Source organism: Oncorhynchus mykiss, chromosome 9, assembly GCF_057628025.1.
Source record: "Oncorhynchus mykiss isolate SJ-2025 chromosome 9, ASM5762802v1, whole genome shotgun sequence".
NCBI lineage: Eukaryota > Metazoa > Chordata > Actinopteri > Salmoniformes > Salmonidae > Oncorhynchus > Oncorhynchus mykiss.
In genome coordinates, this window is record NC_143030.1 from 55,039,263 (window position 1) to 55,060,940 (window position 21,678).

General features: G+C 44.0%; 1 protein-coding gene across 1 annotated transcript; it reads left to right on the forward strand.

Moving 5' to 3' along the window:
• Positions 1-1,676: 1,676 nt before the first annotated feature.
• Positions 1,677-13,612, forward strand: si:dkey-8e10.3 (serine/threonine-protein kinase SBK1). The gene is made up of 4 exons (XM_021616065.3): positions 1,677-1,993; positions 5,207-5,390; positions 11,323-11,525; positions 11,745-13,612. The coding sequence occupies exons 2-4, from the start codon at positions 5,228-5,230 to the stop codon at positions 12,408-12,410; spliced, it is 1,032 nt and encodes a 343-aa protein (XP_021471740.2). The 5' UTR covers positions 1,677-1,993; positions 5,207-5,227; the 3' UTR covers positions 12,411-13,612.
• The last annotated feature ends 8,066 nt before the right edge of the window (positions 13,613-21,678 follow it).

Here is a 21,678-nt window from a genome sequence, read left to right on the forward strand (position 1 = left end):
TCAGAAAACCAGGCTGGCCCATCTTGGTAGGGAGGCCGGCTGTTGCTCCCTGATCAGCCAAAGGCTCATTATAGATTAGTATATCAAAGTAATTACCCCAAAATGTATCTAAAAACAATCTTAACAAGCCCATGGGCCACCGGCCATTTCACCTTTTTCATTGTTTTATTTTTTTATATATATAAAAAATATTCTTGTGTGTGGCAATTTCGACCAGCCCATCCAAGCAAAATAATCGTCCAGACGATCTGGCAATTACCAGAATTGCCAGATAGCCAATCCACCCCTGTATCTGAGCAGCCTATAGACCCCAGAATAACTAGGGTCAGGGGTGATGAGTGAGGACTCTGAAGACCACCACTCTAGTCCAGGTTGCTTCATACATATCCCTGTGGATATGTTTGTGTGTGTGAGTGCCACTGCTTGAGTGCATTCATGGCCGGCACTTCGGGCTCTGCAGATAAGCCCCCTGTTGCACTGGACCTGGATCCATTTCGGCCTGGACAATCTAGTAGTGACCCAGCTGGCCAAAGGTCAATAGAAAGCTGGATGCAACAGGCTGGATGCTGGATGCAACACCAGTAGCTATATATGGTTTGCCAAATTGAGTTTTTAAAATCTGCTTTAGATTCTTTAATGAGATAAAGAATGCTTTCCTGAGTTCTTATGAGTTTTCTTCATCTCAGCTTAACCACATGCTGTTTAACTCAGTTGTGGTGTTGTGTGGTGAGGTAAACGCCATACAAATCTGATCCATAATTATTGGCACAGTTGATAAAGATGAGCAAAAATGACTGTATAAAATCAATACTACAAATACTAAGCTATATTGCATGCAACAAAAAAAGGAAAATTATATTATTTTATACCAATGCAGTTGTTCAGAGAAAGAGTTTTTGTTTAACAAGGAATACAAAAAATACAAAAATGTATAGTGTTTCCAGATCCTTGATGTCCTTCGTCTACCCTTATGGACTTCCCTCTTCAATTCAAACCACAGGTTTTCAATGGAGTTCAAGTCCAGAGACTGAGATGGCCATTTTACTGGACAATTAACATTTCTTTGTGGAGTTTGATGTGTGCTTGCGGCCAAGCGTCAGCCTCCTGGCAGAGCAACCAGGTTTTTGGCTAAAATGTCCTGGTACTGGGTAAAATGTTTACTTGTTAAACAAAATCTCTTTCTCTGAGCAATTGTATTAGTATAAAATAATATCATTTCATTTTTTTTTTTTGGAGCATACAATATACTGTAGCTCAGTTTTTTGTATAATTTATTTTATACAGTCTTTTTGCTCATCTTTATCAAGGGTGCCAATATTTATGGAACTGACTGTATGTGGTGTGTTCAATCAGCACATTCTCATGGTACATGGGCTTGGTTACAGGGCAAGGAGGACGTAAATACAATGTGGTTGAATTAGGAAATATCAGGAAACAACTTTTTATCCCCTTTTACATTTGTGACTGGAAAGATAATACACCATACTACTGTATCTTCACTGTGCTCAACTCTTTATTCAAGATAAGCATGCATGACTGTATGTTTAAACACACCTGCACATTTGTCGTTTAATAGACGCAGTCCTGTTAGCACTGAGAACATTGGGAGGTTGTAGTGGTATTAGCACATGTACTTACTCGTAGTTCCCTAGGGGGCTGTATTCGTGTGTATTTGTGTGAGTGTGCGAGCGTGAGTGTGAGTGTGTGGGCATGTGCCCATATTGGTACATCCAATAGTGACAGAACCTTTAATCTTCCAAGAGCAGTTAAGGTGCTTCTGCTTTATAAAGCAGCATGTGTGTCAGTGTGTGTGTCAGTGTGTGTGTCAGTGTGTGTGTAAGAGTGTGAGTGCCCTTTGCAGCAGCCAGTTTTGTAATCAGCTGTCGAAGTGGGCTCCGAGTCTTAGCTGTAGCCGAGTGGTAGCACTCTCCTCTAACCCTGGTCCACTCAGCCAGCCACACAGCCCTGTGATCCACAGCACAGCTGCAGTAAGGTGATGGAAGGACAGAGGGACACTCGCTAAACCTGAGCTTCACCACTACGCTAACTGGCACATGCATGCAACTTGCATGCAGGTTGTGCGTATGGGTTTGTGTGTGTGTGTGTGTGTATTGTGTTTGTTGCAACATATGTGTGCATATTTATTGATCGAGACCCTTGTGATACTCTACTATAAAGGTAAGATAACCATCAGTCAGTTCTCTGATCATTTTGGTTGATGCAATGTTTTATGCTTGAGTAAGATCAATGTCGATTCAAATTGTTTTTGTTATGCATGTCATATGGGTATGAGATTTCTATATGTACTTAAACACCAATTTTATAGTTTATGTACACCTACAAAATGTGCATTAATACATCATGCAGAGAAGGCTTGTGGTATTGCAAAAAAAATATTATTTGTAATGATAATGCGTGATACATCATATGATGGCAAAAAACCCTAAAAGTGTTCTAAATTGATCAGTTTACAACTGATCAATATTGAATGTTTACATGGAAAAACAATCAATAGCGATTGTGAAACACACATTGCTTCCTTTTGCTAACTATTTTATGATTGAAGATTTCTGTAAATATAATTACATTGGAAATGAGTTCCAATGTAATTTAATTGTGTAAATTCATAGCGAGATCTCGTTTAATGATTAATGTTCTCGTTAAAATGAACTACTGTATACATACATCCACTCCAGAATATTATATTATACAGTTATTCCAAATAACTAATTTCGGGAACTAATTTCAAGTCCAAAGGAATTAGATTTTCTTACTGTAGTAGTTGACGTCATTCAAACAGGAAATTATGAAAGAGGATGTTTAAAATAAATGTTGGAACATTAATTCAATGTAGCCCATCTTTATTGTCAACATTTTAATTATGCATTCACACTATAATGCTACTGCTACAATTACAGCAACATGTTCTGTCACTACACAGTGCTTTGTGGGATAATAACACTGATTGGGTATGTTATTAACCCGTGATGTTGTGTTTTTAGCAGTTTGTGTGATTATTTGCTATTTTATTTGACCTCAGCCTACACAAACGTAACAATCTTTGAGAAGTATTTAAGCTGTCACATAATAAGATAACCAGGCCATACAGAATGCATGTTCTGACTCCAAGTAGCCCACCTTGCCATACAAATGCGCCACGGATAATTCAAAACACCTGCAACATGTCTACATAACATGTCATCTAATGCCGTCAATGTGTTTCACGCCATGTGATACTGTAAAATGTTTGGATTTGCAGTGAGTGCTGAGTGTGTCGTATTAGTGTGTATGAATGACCGTGGTACAGAGCGAGTGCTGGGTGGGCCGGTGCTTCTCAGTTGAAACGAGTCGACCGAGGTAGAGGGGCATGCATAAAGTTACAGTAGTAAGACTGGTTATGGATGGATCTCTTTTCTGGAGATTGCGATTGTGATTCACCCTTTATTAACTGTCAGATTCATTATTAGGATTGGCTTGATAAATACATTTGTATTGTGACCACCAAAAACAGTGACCTCAAAATGAAGCTCTGTTGCCTTGGTACAGTATAATCTTGGTACAGTGCATTTGGAAAGTATTCAGTATTCCCTTTTTCCAAATTTTGTTACGTTAATTAAAGCCTTATTCAAAATGTATAAAACAATTCCAACATCACTCTACACAAAATACCCCATAATGACAAAGTGAAAAAGGGTTTTTAGAAATGTGTGCAAATTTACTGAAATACCTTATTTACATAACTATTCAGACCCTTTGCTGTGAGACTCAAAATTGAGCTCAGGTGCATCCTGTTTCCATTTATCAACATTGAGATGTTTCTACAACTTGACTAGAGTCCACCTGTGGTAAACTTAATTGATTGGACATGATTTGGAAAGGCACACACCTGCCTATATAAGGTCACACAGTTGGCAGCGCATGTCAGAGGAAAAAACAAGTCATGAGATCAAAGGAATTGTCCGTAGAGCTCCGAGACAGGACTATGTCGAGCCACATATCTGGGTACCAAAAAATGTCTGCAGCATTGAAGGTCCCCAAGAACACAGTGATGGAGTGATGGAGGCCCATCATTTTTAAATGGAAGAAGTTTGGAACCACCAATAATCTTCCTAGAGCTGGCCGCCCTGCCAAACTGAGCCATTGGGGGAGAAGGGCAATGGTCAGTGAGGCGACCAAGAACCCGATGGTCACTCTGACAGAGCTCCAGAGATCCTCTGTGGAGGTGAGAGAACCTTCTAGAAGGACAACCATCTCTGAAGCACTCCACCAACCAGGCCTTTACGGGAGAGTGGCCAGACGGAAGACAATCCTCAGTAAAACAGCCCACTTGGAGTTTGCCAAAAGGCACCTAAAGGATTCTCAGACCATAAGAAACAAGATTCTCAGGTCTGATGAAACTAAGATTGAACTATTTGGCCTGAATGCCAAGTGTCTCGTCTGGAGGAAACCTGGCATCATCCCTACGTGAAGCATTGTGGTGGCAGCATCATGGTGTGGGGATGTTTTTCAGAGGCAGGGACTGGGTGACTAGTCAGGATCGAGGGAAAGATTAATGGAGCAAAGTTCAGAGAGATCCTTGATGAAAACTTGCTCCAGAGAGCTCAGGACCTCAGACTGGGGCGAACGTTCACCTTACAGCAGGACAAAGCACACACACAATCTCAAGGACAATCTGAATGTCCTTGAGTGGCCCAGCCAGAGCCGGGATTGAACCCGATCAAACATCTCTGGAGAGTCCTTAAAATATGCAGCAACGCTCCCCACCCGACCTGACAGAGCTTGAGTGGCTCTACAAAGAAGAATGGAAGAAACTCCCCAAATACAGGTGTGACAACCTTGAAGCATCATAGCCAAGAAGACTCGAGGCTGTAATCGCTGCCAAAGGTGCTTCAACAAAGAACTGAGTAAAGAGTCTGAATACTTATGTAAATTTGATATTTGTGCTATTTATTTTAAATACATGCTCTGTTATTATGGGGCGTTGTGTGTAGATTGATGACGTGAAAAAAATTAGTTAATGCATTTTAGAATGAGGCTGTAACGTAACAAAATGTGGAGAAAGTCAAGGGGTCTGAATTCTTTATGAATGCACTGTATAGACTGTATACTGTGTTCGCATCCGTGCATCTCCAATAATTGTTTGTTGTGAAGTGTGCAGAGGCATTGGATCATTACATTCATTAACCCATGTCTCTCTGACTGTCAGATTTGAGACAGAGAGAGAGAGATGATCGAGCTGGGCCTTGCAGATGGCAGTCTGATCGATGAACTGATTGCGCTGACGGCTCAGAGCCTAAGCCACTTGGAGATCAAAGAGCACTTCAACATTATCAAGGAGATCGGCCGGGGGAAGTATGGCAAGGTTCTGCTGGTCACCCATCGCTGCAGGGGTAAGAAGCCAACTCATAGTTTAAAAGGCTGAAATACTAAGGGCTTCCTTTGGTTCAATGACACAATAAAATGTTTTATTGATTTCACGTAGCTTGAAAAGTGTCAGTTTTTGGTATCAAATTACCCTTAGAATTATTATTATTATTTTATTATATTTATTTAACCAGGTAGGCCAGTTGAGAACAAGTTCTCATTTACAACTGCGACCTGGCCAAGATAAAGCAAAGGAGTGCGACAAAAACAACAACACAGAGTTACACATGGTATAAACAAACGTACAGTCAATAACACAATATAAAAATCTATATACAGTGTGTGCAAATGTAGTAAGATTAAGGAGGTAAGGCAATAAATAGGCCATAGTGGCAAAATAATTACAATTTAGCATTAACACTGGAGTGATAGATGTGCAGATGGTGATGTGCAAGTAGAGATACTGGGGTGCAAAATAGCTCAAATAAATATTATATGGGGATGAGGTAATTGGGGCTATTTACAGATGGGCTGTGTACATGTGCAGTGATTGGTAAGCTGCTCTGACAGCTGATGCTTAAAGTTAGTGAGGGAGATATGTCTCCATCTTCAGCAATTTTTGCAATTTGTTCCAGTCATTGGCAACAGAGAACTGGAAGGAAAGGCGGCCAAAGGAGGAGTTGGCTTTGGGGATGACCAGTGAAATATACCCTCTGCAGCACGTGCTATGGGTGGGTGTTGCTATGGTGAGCTAAAATAAAGTGTGGCTTTACCTAGCAAAGACTGGAGCCAGTCGGTTTGGCGACGAATATGTAGCGAGGACCAGCCGGAGCATACAGGTCACAGTGGTGGGTGGTACATGGGGCTTTGGTGACAAAATGGATGGCACTGTGATAGACTACATCTAAGGGTATGTACGAGGGTATGTTTGGCAGCATGAGTGAAAGAGGCTTTGTTGCGAAATAGAAAGCCAATTCTAGATTTAATTTTGGATTGGAGATGCTTAATATGAGTCTGGAAGGAGAGTTTACAGTCTAGCCAGATGTAGGTACTGATGTAGATGTAGGTACTGTATCTGTAGTTGTCCACATATTCTAAGTCAGAACCGTCCAGAGTAGTGATGCTAGTTGAGCAGGTGGGTGAAGGCAGCGATCGGTTGAAGAGCATGCATTTAGTTTTACTAGCATTTAAGAGCAGTTGGAGGCCACGGAGGGAGTGGTGTATGGCATTGAAGCTCGTCTGGAGGTTTGTTAACACAGTGTCCAAAGAAGGGCCAGAAGTATACAGAATGGTGTCGTCTGCGTAGAGGTGGATTAGAGAATCACCAGCAGCAAGAGCGACATCATTGATATATAGAGAGAAAAGAGTCAGCCCGAGAAATGAACCCTGTGGCACCCCCATAGAGACTGCCAGAGGTCCGGGCAAGAGGCCCTCCAATTTGACACACTGAACTCTATCTGAGAAGTAGTTGGTGAACCAGGCGAGGCAGTCATTTGAGAAACCAAGGCTGTTGAGTCTGCTGATAAGAATGTGGTGATTGACAGAGTCGAAAGCCTGGGCCAGGTTAATGAAGACGGCTGCACAGTACTGTCTTTTATCGATGTCGGTTATGATATCGTTTAGGACATTGAGCATGGCAGAGGTGCACCCATGAACAGCTCGGAAACCAGATTGCATAGCGGAGAAGGTACGGTGTGATTCTAAATGGTCGGTGATCTGTTTGTTAACTTGGCTTTCTAAGACTTTAGAAAGGCAGGGCAGGATGGATATAGGTCTACAACAGTTTGGGTCTAGAGTGTCTACCCCTTTGAAGAGGGGGATGACCGCGGACGCTTTCCAATCTTTAGGGATCTCAGACAATAAAAAAGAGAGGTTGAACTGGCTAGTAATAGGGGTTGCAACAATTGCGGCGGATAATTTTAGAAAGAGAGGGTCCATATTGTCTAGCCCAACTGATTTGTAGGGGTCCAGATTTTGCAGCTCTTTCAGAACATCAGCTGAAAGAGCGTGAAGGGTGAAGGAGAAGCAGGGGAGGGGGGCTTGGGCAAGTTGCTACGGGGGGTGCAGAGCTGTTGGCCAGGGTTGTGTGGTAGCCATTTGGAAAGCATGGCCAGCCGTAGAAAAATGCTTATTGAAATTCTCGATTATCATGTATTTATTGGTTGCGACAGTATTTCCTAGCCTCAGTGCAATGGGCAGCTGGGAGGAGGTGCTCTTACTCTCCATGGACTTTACAGTGTCCCAAAACTTTTTGGAATTTGTGTTACAAGATGAAAATTTCTGTTTGAAAATGCTAGCCTTTGCTTTCCTGACTGCCTGTGTATATTGGTTCCTAACTTCCCTGTTGGGTTTCACGGGGGCTATTCGATGCTAATGCAGTACGCCACAGGATGTTTTTGTGCTGGTCAAGGGCAGGCAAGTCTGGAGTGAACTAAGGGCTATATTTGTTCTTAGTTCTACATTTTTTAAATGTGGCATGCCTATTTAAGATGGTGAGGAAGGCATTAAAGAATAACCAGGGTACCCGGGCCAGGTTGATTTGAAAGGCCTCCTCGCTGAAGTGTTTTAGGGAGCGTTTGAAAGTGAGGGGTGGTTGTTTGACCGCGGACCCATCACGGACAAAGGCAATGAGGCAGTGATCGCTGAAATCCTGGTTGAAGACAGCAGAGGAGTATTTAGAGGGCAGCTTGGTCAGAATGATATATATTAGGGTGCCCATGTTACCGGATTTGGGCTTGTACCTGGTAGGTTACATGATAATTTGCGTGAGATTGAGGGCATCTAAACTCAGCAAAAAAAGAAATGTCCCCTTTTCAGGACCCTGTCTTCAAAGATAATCCAAATAACTTCACAGATCTTCATTGTAAAGGGTTTAAACACTGTTTAACATGCTTGTTCAATGAACCATAAACAATTAATGAACATACACCTGTGGAACAGTCGTTAAGACTCTTAACAGCTTACAGATGGTAGGCAATTAAGGTCACATTTATGAAAACTTAGGAAACTAAATAGGCCTTTCTACTGACTCTGAAAAACACCAGAAGAAAGATGCCCAGGGTCCCTGCTCATCTGCTTGAACATGCCTTAGGCATGCTGCAAGGAGGCATGAGGACTGAAGATGTGGCCAGGGCAATAAATTGCAATGTCCGTACTGTGAGACGCCTAAGACAGCGCTACAGGGAGACAGGACAGACAGCTGATCATTCTCGCAGTGGCAGACCACGTGTAACAACACCTGCACAGGATCGGTACATCCGAAGATCACACCTGCGAGACAGGTAAAGGATGGCAACAACAACTGCCAGAGTTACACCAGGAACGCACGATCCCTCCATCAGTGCTCAGACTGTCCTCAATAGGCTGAGAGAGGCTGGACTGAGGACTTGTAAGCTTGTTGTAAGGCAGGTCCTCCCCAGACATCACCGGCAACAACATTGCCTATGGGCACAAACCCACCATCGCTGGACAAGAGGACTGGCAAAAAGTGCTCCTCACTAACGAGTTGCGGTTTTGTCTCACCAGGGGTGATGGTCGGATTTGCGTTTATCGTCGAAGGAATAAGCGCTACACCAAGGCCTGTACTCTGGAGCGGGATCGATTTAGAGATGGAGGGTCCATCATGGTCTGGGGCGGTGTGTCACAGCATCATCGGACTGAGCTTGTTGTCATTGCAGGCAATCTCAACGCTGTGCGTTACAGGGAAGACATCCTCCTCCCTCCTGCAGGCTCATCCTGACATGACCCTCCAGCATGACAATGTCACCAGCCATACTGCTCGTTCTGTGCGTGATTTCCTGCAATACAGGAATGTCAGTGTTCTGCCATGGTCAGCAAAGAGCCCAGATCTCAATACCATTGAGCACGTCTGGGACCTGTTGGATCGGAGGGTGAGGGCTAGGGCCATTTCCGACAGAAATGTCCAGGAACTTGCAGGTGCCTTGGTGGAAGAGTGGGGTAACATCTCACAGCAAGAACGGGCAAATCTGATGCAGTCCACGAGGAGGAGATGCAGTGCAGTACTAAATGCAGCTGGTGGCCACACCAGATACAGAATGTTACTTTTGATTATGACCCCCCTTTGTTCAGGGAAACATAGTTCCATTTCTGTTAGTCACATGTCTATGTAACTTGTTCAGTTTATGTCTCAGTTGTTGAATCTTGTTATGTTCATACAAATATTTACACAAGTTAAGTTTGCTGAAAATAAACGCAGTTGACAGTGAGAGGACATTTCTTTTTTTGCTGAGTTTATCTTATATTGTAGGACGGCCGGGGTGTTAAGCATATCCCAGTTTAGGTCACCTAACAGTACGAACTCTGAAGATAAATGGGGGGCAATCAATTTGCATATGGAGTCCAGGGCACAACTGTGAGCGAAAACATTGAGAGACTTATTTCTGGAAAGGTGGATTTTTAAAAGTAGAAGCTCGAACTGTTTGGGCACAGACCTGGATAGCATGACAGAACTCTGCAGGCTATCTCTGCAGTAGATTGCGACCCCGCCCACTTCGGCAGTTCTATGTTGGAGGAAAATGTTGTAGTTGGGGATGGAAATTTCTGAATTTCTGGTGGCCTTCCTAAGCCAGGATTCAGACATCAGGGTTGGCGGAGTGTGCTAAGGCAGTGAAACAAACTTAGGGAGGAGGCTTTTGATGTTAACATGCATGAAACCAAGGCCTTTACAATTACAGAAGTCAACAAATGATAGTGCCTGGGGAATAGGTGTGGTACTGGGGTCTACAGGGCTTGGCTTAACCTCTACATCACCAGAGGAACAGAGGAGGTGTAGGATAATGGTACGGCTAAAGGCTATAAGAACTGGTTGTCTAGTGCATTGGGAACAGAGAATAAAAGGAGCAGATTTCTGGGTGTGGTAGAATACAGTAGATTCAGTGCATGATGTACAGACAAGGGTATGGTAGGATGTGAGTACAGTGGAGGTACACCTAGGCGTTGAGTGACGATGAGAGAGGTTTCGTCTCTGGTGGGACCAGTTTGCCAGGTGAGGTCTCAGCGTGTGTGGGGGGTGGGACAACAGAGCTATCTAAGGCAAGGTGAGCGGGACTGAGGGCTCTACAGTGAAATAAAACAGTAAGGACTAGCCTAGACAGCAGTAGACAATGCATATTGATTTTATAGAGAGGCATATTGACATTAGAAAGAGGCAAAAAGCAATCACAGGTGTTGATCAGGAGAGCTAAGACAACAACGGGTAAATGGTGATGAATGGCAGAGCGGGTCAGTTAGGAACATACAGGACCTGAGTTTGAGCTCTAGAATTAGCTAGTATATGGGCCTAGCTCGTGGCTAGCTCAACGCTAACTGGTGCCTGCTTCGGGACAGAGGCGTTAGCTAACAGTAGCCACTTGGTAGCAGCTAGTTAGCTGCGATGATCTGGTGTAATGATCCAGAGTGGGAGGAATCCGGTGATGTGGTAGAGATAAGCAGTCCGATCTGCTCTGGGTTGATATCGCGCTGTGCAGACTGGCATGTATTGTCCGAGTTAAAGCTGGCGGTATCCAAGCTAAAAGGTGAAGACCGCTAGCCGTGTCTAACAAAGACTAGTAGCTAGTTAGCTGGCTAGCTCCTGACGGAGGGTCCAGTTATAAGGAATAGAAATAGCAGATCCGTACCACATTGGGTGAGGTGGGTTGCAGGAAAGTATATTTAGTTCATAGGTAGAAAGTGAGATTAAAATGTATACGGGAAAAAAACAGGCTATTTACACAGGATAAGACATGGGATAAGACAAAGACAAACACAACACACGACCGACTGCTACGTCATCTTGGAACAGCAAATTTCATAGAGTACTGCCAATACTGGATCTAATGCTGCTGCTAATATCATTTATACCGTCTGCTATCTCTTGTGTTTTCTGGTAATAAACATCTCTTATGGTCATAACATTTTGCCAAGTTGTTATAAAACATAACAAATAGGAATGTTTTACAGGAACACCGATGGCTCTTAAAGTGATGCCAAAAGCCTCCACCAAGCTCCAGGGATTCTTACGGGAGTACTGCATCTCCTTGCACCTATCCTGCCACCCCTGCATCGTAGGTCTCTTCGGAATCGCCTTTCAATCTAATGAGCACTATGGCTTTGCCCAGGAGCTTGTTATTGGGAGGGACCTTTTTGCTGTCATCCAACCAAAAGTAAGATTGTGTTTGATTTTGATATAGTAAAACTGTGACCTAAGTACAAAGTGTTTCATCAGAGGATTGGTGAATATTGTCAATCTATACCATTTTGAGTGTCCATAAGCGCAATGTACTGTTAAAAATGGTCGAAATGCACTGTACAGTCTTCTAAGTCACCTTAGACAAGTCTCAGTGACCACAAAGCCTTAACAGTTTCCAATCCTCTGCTCCCAGGTGGGTATCCCAGAGAATGCAGTGAAGCGCTGCGTCCTACAGATTGCCAGTGCCCTGGAGTTCATCCACGAGCACGGCCTGGTCCACCGCGACATCAAACCTGAGAACATCCTGCTGCTGGACAGCCACTGCTGCCGGGTAAAGCTGGCTGACTTCGGCCTGGCTCAGACGAGAGGCACTCTGATTCGCTTCATCTCCGGCACGCTGCCCTACATGGCCCCAGAGCTGTGTGCCGTTGCCCTGGAGGAGGGCCAGAAGGAGGTGACGGTGCCCCCGCTCAGCGTGGAGCCCAGCCTGGACACCTGGGCCTTCGGAGTGGTCATCTTTTGCATCCTCACTGGCTACTTCCCCTGGGAGCGCTGCGTGACCTCAGATGACTTCTACCAGGAGTTTGCTGATTGGTGCCAGGCACCCACCGTGGAGGAAGTTCCACCCTTGTGGAAGAGATTCACCCCGGCTGCCATGGAAATGTTCAGCAGGCTGTTGGAGCTCAATGCTAACAACAGAAGCACAGTAGGGGAGGTCAGGTCCTATGTGGAAAAGGACTGGTTGATGCCGACGCTAGTGGACACAAACGGACTGCAACCGGAGAATGGCAAGGTCAGTGCCACCTGCTCCACCCCTAGTGTGTGTAGGAGTAGTCCTGTCCACCAGGAGGTGGAGTAAATGTCTTCAGTGGAACGGTGTCTGAGGTATCTGTCTACACCTCCAGCTCACGGTATCAACTATCCAATTTACAGGGAGCAAGCACAAGGTGTGCATTCGACCCCACTCTTACCATGCACTGATAGGTAGGGTAACTGAATTATACTCAACGTCAGTCCAGAGAGCCACACAAGGGGAAAAAGCTCTGGTAGGATACGAGTGTACTGTAAAAGCAGCACTATTTGAGTGTGAGTGAGCTCATACTATTCTGTGTGTATGTACACAATATTGGTAACCTGATAAATTTAGCAATGTTACGAAAGAGTTTGTATCTACTGTAACACAAGAGCAGCTTATGCTATATTGTGTGTAACTACACAACGTTGGTGACCTGAGAAATATACTGTAACATAGAACTTGTACCTAGCATAGGAGCAGCTATTTTCAGAACAATGATTTATATTCTGTGTTTTAGAATCTCTCACTGCACAGAAGACAAGCATTATAATAATTTCATAGAGGGAGAGTGTGCACTGTGCGTTCAAGCTGGCTTAGTGGCAGTGTTCACTTTGGCAGTGCTCAATGTTCTCTCAAATGTTTTTGTAGTGTGTCACACTGTACAGGCTGTTCCGTGAATGAGGCTACCTCAGTTTGTCTATTTCTGTGCATACTCTCATTGTTCATGAAAGATTCATATTCAAATATAGACATACAGAAAATACATTAACTGTATAATGAATGTAATGTAATAGACTGAATATGAAATGGGTATGGGTAAATATCCAGAGTGTAATTTTTAGGTATTCCACAACTGACCCCAGAAAATGACTGTCACACTGAAAGCTGTTTCAAGTTCACATTGTTTCAAATCAACTTAATTTAAAGCAAAGGCAACAAATTGGGAGCTGCTGCATAACAATTAACTCTGTCTCCCTAAATAGAAATTGAAGTTCAAATCATCCTTTTTGTGCACTGTAAAAAAAGAGAAAGGTTGTTTTTACGGTATCTTATTGGCAAACAGGTACAGTATGTTACCGTAAATACCGTAAACTTTACAGTAGTATACTGTTAAACCAAAGTTTATTTGAAATTTATGGTAACATATTGTAACTTTGTTTTATTCGAATCAAGTACATAATTATTGTGTATAGGATGCACGTAAAGTTTTTGACACAGTGTTTGAGTATGCCTTTTGGTATGAACAAATAAACATAATCCATCTCTTCTGTCTGCTTCTTTTCATCCACTCTCGAGGGCATATCATATTTCCTTCTTTGAAGCTCCGTCCATAAGTGATTCATAGTCGCACCTCTCTCCCTCTCCTAACCCAACCCTCACTCCTCACCACTCTCCCTCTCCTGCCACAACCCTCACCCTTCACCACTCTCCCTTTCCTACCACTCCCTCACCCCTCACCTCTCTCCCTCTCCTCACCTCTCTCCCTCTCCTACCACAACCCTCACTCCTCACCATTCTCCCTCTCCTACCACTCCCTCACCCCTCACCTCTCTCCCTTTCCTCACCTCTCTTCCTCTCCTACCACAACCCTCGCCCCTCACCACTCTCCATCTCCTACCACTACCTCACCTCTCACCATTCTCCCTCTCTTACCACTCCCTCACCCCTCACCTCTCTCCCTCTCCTACCCCAACCCTCACTCCTCACCTCTCTTCCTCTCCTACCACAACCCTCACTCCTCACCACTCTCCCTCTCCTACCACTACCTCACCTCTCTTCCTCTCCTACCACAACCCTCACTCCTCACCACTCTCCCTCTCCTACCACTCCCTCACCCCTCACCTCTCTCCCTCTCCTACCACTCCCTCACCGCTCAACTCTCTCCCTCTTTTACCAAATTTAATCAAATAAAATGCTATTTGTCACAAGCTTCGTAAAACAATAGGTGTAGACTAACAGTGAAATGCTTACTTACGGGCCCTTATTAACAATGCAAAGAGTAAGAAAATAGAGAAATAATAGAAAAGAAAAACACACATGTGCAGGGGTATGAGGTAATTACGGTAGATATGTACATATAACTAGGAATAAAGTGACAGACAATAAACAGTAGCAGCAACATATGTGATGAGTCAATGCAAAAAAGTAGCTATTTGGTTAGCTATTTAACTAACTTTATAGTCTTATGTCTTGAGGGTAGAAGCTGTTCAGGGTCCTGTTGGTTCCTGAATAGGTATCCTGGTAATCTGTTTGGCCTTGTGAATGTTAACCTGTTTAAAGGTCTTATTCACATAGGCTATGGAGAGAGTGATCACACAGTCGCCTGGAACAGCTGGTGCTCTCATGCATGGTTCATTGTTGCTTGCCTAGAAGGCATTATTAAGTTTGTCTGGTAGGCTCGCTTCACTGGTTAGCTCAAGAATGGGTTTCCTTTTGTAATCTGTGATTGCAAGCCTGCCACATCTGACGAGCATCAGAGTAGGATTCAATCTTAGTCCTGTATTGACGCTTTGCCTGTTTGATGGTTCGTAGTGGGATTTTTTATAAGGGTACAGATAAGTGTCTCGCTCCTTGAAAGTGGCAGCTCTAGCCTTTAGCTCAGTGCAGATTCTTCCTGTAATCCATGGCTTCTGGTTGGGATCTGTACGTACGGTCACTGTGGGGACAAAGTCATCGATGCACTTATAATCAAGCCAGTGACTGATGTGGTAAACCCCTCAATGCCATCGGATGAATCCCGAAAGATATTTCAGTCTGTAGCAAACTAGTCATGTAGCTTAGCATCCGCTTCATCGGACCACTTACACTTTTACTTCCTGTTTGAGTTTTTGCTTGTAAGCAGGAATCAGGAGGATAGAGTTATGGTTAGATTTGCCAAATGGAGGGCGAGGGAGAGCTTTGTATGTGTTTCTGTGTGTGGCGTAAAGGTGATCTAGATGTTTTTTGCTTATTGTTGTACAGGTGAAATTCTGGTAGAAATTTGATAAAATTGATTTCAGTTTCCCTGCATTAAAATCAATGGTCCCTAGGAGCGCCACCTCTGGATGAGCATTTTCTAGTTTGCTTTTGGCTCTATGCAGCTCGTTGAGTGGGTTCTTAGTGCCAGCATCACTTTTTGGTGGTAAATAGACAGCTACGAAAAATACAGATGAAAACTATCTTGGTAAATATTATGGTCTACAAATATTACAGTTCTTCAGGTTCCGTTCATAAATTAGTCTCGAATGGAGCTAATCCAGTTTGTTCTCCAGAGATTGTACGTTCTCTTTTACGTTGCCTTTTTTTCCTGAGTCTCGAAGATTAGGGATTACCCCTTAACCACTCACCCCGCTCCTCCCACCCCCTCGCCACTCACCACTCATCCCGCTCCTACCACCCCCTCGCCACTCACCACTCACCCCGCTCCTACCACCCCTTCACTCACCCCGCTCCTACCACCCCCTCGCCACTCACCACTCACCCCTCTCCTACCACCCCCTCGCCACTCACCACTCACCCCGCTCCTACCACCCCCTCGCCACTCACCACTCACCCCTCTCCTACCACCCCTTCACTCACCCCGCTCCTACCCCCCCTCACCACTCACCATTCATCCCTCTCCTAACACCCCTTCACTCACCACTCACCCCTCACCTACCACGCCCTCACCACTCACCCCTTTCCTACCACACCCTCACCACTCTCCACTCACCCCTCTCCTACCACCCCTTAACTCACCACTCACCATTCATCCCTCTCTTACCATCCCTTCACTCACCACTCACCCCTTTCCTACCACACCCTCACCACTCTCCACTCACCCCTCTCCTACCACCCAGTCAATACTCACCACTCACCCCTCCACTCACCCCTCTCCTACCACCCTCTCACCACTCACCGCTCACCCCTCACCTAACACCCCCTCACCAACCACCCCTCTCTAAGCACCCCCTCACCACTCACCCCTCTCTTACCACCCCCTCACCACTCACCAGTCTCCCTCTCCTACCCCCCCTCACCACTCAACACTCAACCCTCTCCCACCACCCCCTCATCACTTACCCCTCTCCTACCCCCCCCCCCCACACCACTCACCCCTCTCCTACTACCCCCTCACCCTTCTCCCTCTCTTACCAGCCCCTCACCACTCACCACCATCCCACTCCTGCCCCCCTCTCACCACTTTCCCTTGTCTACCACCCTCTCACCCCTCACTCCTTTACATTGAATAAACCCCTGGCACCTGCTGCAGCTGGCCCTGTACTGACGGACGCCCGGCCTTTGTTAGGTTAAGAGCGGCGGGCGCAAGCACGGCTGTCTCAGGGAGGGAGAATGTGGTGTCCTGTGAGCTGGTGGCAGGAGGTTACTTGGCACTAGGCATGAACCTGCCTGCCCTCATGCTTTGCAGCATATTTAGGGTGTTACACTAACCAGGGTCATCTTTCACCAGATCCCAGGGCCCCTGTCACACAGAAACACGGCCAATGTAAACTCACACTGCGGTGCACGCTATGACATTTGACTCCTAAACAATCCAAGCTGCAATTTTCTTCACACTGAAAAGCCTTTAGAAAAATTCAGCCTTCACATTATATTACATTAGTGGGCAAATTCAGACCTATGTGCCCTAATCTAAATGTTGATTTTACTATTTTAAAACTCAACCGTTTTGATTTTCCTGCACATTACATAGCAACCTGATAGCAACCCATGTGTCTTCAGAATGTTATTTTCAACCTCGCAATCCAACTGGTACAGTAAGTATATATACAGTGCATTCGGAAAGTATTTAGACCCCTTCCCTTTTCTACATTTTGTTATGTTACAGCCGTATTCTAAAATCGATTAAATAAAAAAATGACATTAAAAACTCAGTCTACACACAATACACCATAATGACAATGTGAAAACAGGTTTTTAGACATTTTTCCAAGTATTCAGACCCTCGAAATTGAGCTCAGGTGCATCCAGTTTCCATTGATCATCCTTGAGATGTTTCTACAACTTGATTTGAGTCCAACTGTGGTAAATTCAATGGATTGGACATGATTTGGAAAGGCACACACCTGTCTATATATGGTCCCACAGTTGACAGTGCATGTCAGAACAAAAACCAAGCCATGAGGTTGAAGGAATTGTCCGTAGAGCTCAGAGACAGGATTGTGTCGAGGCACAGATCTGGGGAAGGGTACCAAAGCATTTCTGCAGCATTGAAGGTGGCCTCCATCATTCTTAAATAGAAGAAGTTTGGAACCACCAAGACTCTTCCTAGAGCTGGCTGACAGGCCAAACTGTGCAACCGAGGGAGAAGGGCCTTGGTCAGGGAGGTGACCAAGAACCTGATGGTCATTCTGACAGAGCTCCAGAGTTCCTCTGTGGAGATGGGAGAAACTTCCAGAAGGACAACCATCTCTGCAGCACTCCACCAATCAGACCAGACGAGTGAGACGGAAGCCACTCCTCAGTAAAAGGCACATGACAGCCCGCTTGGAGTTTGCCAAAAGGCACCTAAAGGACTCTTTGGTTCTTTAGATTCTTTGGTCTGATGAAACCAAGATTGAACGCTTTGGCTTGAATGCCAAGCGTCACGTCTGGAGGAGACCTGGCACCATCCCTACGGTGAAGCATGTTGGTGGCAGCATCATGCTTTGGGGGTATTTTTCAGTGGCAGGGACTGGGAGACCAGTCAGAATCGATGAAAAGATGAACAGAGAAAACTACAGAGAGATCCTTGATGAAAACTTGCTTCAGAGCGCTCAGGACCTCAGACTGGGGTGAAGGTTCACCTTCCACAGGACAATGACCCTAAGCAAACAGCCAAGACAATGCAGGAGTGGCTTCTGAATGTCCTTGAGTGGCCCAGCCAGAACCCGGACTTGAACCCTATCGAACATCTCTGGAGAGACCTGAGAATAGCTGTGCGGCAAAGCTCCCCATCCAAATTTGACGGAGCTTGAGAGGATCTGCAGAGAAGAATGGGACAAACTCCCCAAATACAGGTGTGCCAAACTTGTAGCGTCATACCCAAGAAGAGTCAAGGCTGTAATCACTGTCAAAGGTGCTTCAACAAAGTACTGAGTAAAGTGTCTGAATACTTATGCAAATGTTTTTTTTTATAGACTGAAATTTCATAAAACCTGTTTTTGCTTTGTAATTATGGGGTATTGTGTGTAGATTGATGAGGGGAAGAAACTATTTAACCAATTTTAGAATAAGGCTGTAATGTAACAAAATGTGGACAAAGTCAAGGGCTCTGAATACTTCCTGAATGCACTGTATATTACATGCAAGAACATGAATCTTCGTGGCAAACAATCTTTGCGGTGTCACTTCCAGGAAACTACAGAAATGAATCATGTCTTTTAATCAAATGACAAGTACCTCAAATGGTATAGGGGTTCATCTGGTATTGATGACACTATGCCCATACATGCGTTCCGATACATTTTATCCAAATGGTTGTCATGTTTGTAGTACTACACAGCATATATAAAACATCATGTGAAATGACTGGTCAGCTCATTTATGTTCTATAATAATTGGATTCTAATGGAGACAAGGCGTTGCAAAAATGTAAAGCGTGTTAAGCCAGTCTTTTCCATTTGTCATCTGAACACGACATAACAGTACAAACCATTTGGTCATTCAATACTTTGGCAGATTCCTCAACCATTAGACAACATATATCAATTTACTTGACAGCATGCCACTGATCAATGATTGAACCAAGCAAAAGTTGTAATAGGCAGCAAATGAGGAGTCTTGTCAGGGATATAGTGTAGACATTACTGTAAGTAAGTAGCCTGGCTCGAGCCTTGGCTTGTGTGAGCTGGAACGGCTCATGGGAGCAGGAGCCTATCTCCTGTTTCTGTAGCGTGAGGCAGTTGGATGTAGAAGTACAAACCCTGAACAGAACGCTAGTCTATCGCATGGCCCCAATTCATTTCCTTACTGTAATACTTAATACATTGATATCTGAATACCCATCACTAAAACATGCATATACTCTTAATTAGTTAGTAAACAGTATCTCCTATGATGCCTGGCAACCATTTTTTATTATTATTACTACAATGGCATTATCGAGACCATGTGTGAATATGGTAGAAGTCTGTCTGTCATATGATTTGTTACTGCCATGTGTGTGGAAACAAAGGAGAGCTTGCATTAAGATGTCATGTGTTGTTCATTGGAATTACATCATTCTCCAGGGTCCCACTGAACATTCAGTCCAACAGATGCTTTAGATGTACAGTAACACCAGCAGGCCAAGATAGGGAAGATAGGGCCATCTTAATGGAACCAACCACTGGGCAGCAATACCTATTAATACATCTCCGCTGTTGTGGAAAATCACCACAACTGGGCCTTTCTCACAGCTACAGTCTGCCCCATTACACCAATCAAAAGGCACGTGTGTGATGAGGTAAAGAAACATTGGGATTTCACAGCAGTTCGCTCCACCAACCTCGATCCACGGCAAACAAAGCTGTCTGTGAAAACCACAGCAAATGGCCATGGCAGGCTAGTGATGTCAGAGCTGTTGTTTTGAATATCTAGTAGATGAGGTTATGAACATTTGTCCAAGGTTGATGTTAGAGCCGTCAGAATGACTATTTACTATCAACAAGATAAACCATGTTATCTTGACTATGGCCTCATTGTTGTTAGACAAAGCATTCATTGTAAAGAGATACCCTGCAAACTGTTGATATCTTTAAGAGCATGATTATATTATGCAATCAAAAAAGTCCAATTGAGATCCATGCCAAGATGCAAAGTTAACAGGGATTGCTGTAAGATAAATTCCTCTTTGTATTATGGAGACAAAATCAAACCCAGAGTGAACATTTTATCCCCTCTCCTAAATATTGGTATGTACTCTGTTCTATTTATGTCTCCATCCCTGCAGACTTTTTAATCCTGCATCCCTACCCTTACAAGAGCCCCTTGGTAGAGTGGGAAGCTGGGTGTGAGGTTTACATATAACACTCGAACCACAACTTACAAATGAGTCCCGCTGGGTATATCCTCAGTCCTGGGACCGCAATTGGCCCTGAATAACTCCTGGCAACACATAAAGCTCTCTGAAGGTTGACATTCATGGTCACGGGATGATGCTGTACTGTATGTTTCTCCCGTGAAGGGACATTATATCAGTCTTCTCATAAGAAACAGCATATTTGGAAATATTTTTTTGTTGGTGTCCCATAATTATTTTAGTTTGCCTGAGAGAATGTGATGTGATGGTAAATGGCTTTTATGCTGAATATCAAACTATAGACGTTTAAATACATACAGATTAATACACAACACAAAAGAAATCTCCTGTGTCTCGAGCAACTGATCCTGTTTGCAGTCAGTGTGCACAGTAGAAAACAATATAAATCTAACACAGATTCATTTATTGTTATTTTTCACAGTATTGTTAAATTGTATTTATTTTATTTATTAACCTTTATTTAACTAGACAAGTCAGTTAAGAACAAATTCTTATTTACAATTATGACCTACAGTGGCCAAACGGATGACGCTGGGCCAATTGTGCGCAGCCCTATGGAACTCCCAATCACAGCCGGTTGTAACACAGCCTGGATTCAAACCAAGGTGTCTGTAGTGACACCTCTAGCACTGAGATACCGTGCCTTAGACCGCTGTGCCACTTAGGAGCTCTTGGGAGCCCTGATTAAAGGTCCAATGCAGCCGTTTTTATCTCAATATTAAAATAATTTCTGGTTAACAATTAATCACCTTACTGTCATTGTTTTCAATTAAGAGAGTCTAAAAGAAGCAAAAATTGATTCTTAGCAGAGAGCAATTTCTCAAGCAAAATTTTGCTCGGACTGTCTGGGAGTGGTCTGAGTGGGGAGGGGAAAACTGAAACCTAGTTGTTATTGGCAGAGGGGTTGGGAACTCTATGTTATTTAAGTGATAATGATAGAGAAGCCAGTGTTTGGAAGATAGATTGGCACAGGTGTTGTTAGGGCTGAGAAAAAGTCCATTTTTTAATTAAAAACTATATTTTGAAATAGTATGAATATTTTATTCATACTATTTCCTCCTGCCACAAGATATAGTCCCGACACAAATCTAGGGTTGCTACGCAAGCCAGCTGGTCGTTTGTTCTATCGGTTCTGTTGCCATGATGGCTGGCAACGTTCTCATCCCTTCTTTGCTAGCTAGCCAACTTTGGCTAACACCGTCACATCAAAGAGTGCAGCCAGAATAACAGCAAAGTAGCTGCATTTGCGTTTGTTTAAGCTCTTTTATAGTGATTGTTTTGGGACACATCCATAACAATAAGCTAATGATGTGCGATTTCGCCTGGCATAGAACATTTGCCTTCTCGTCA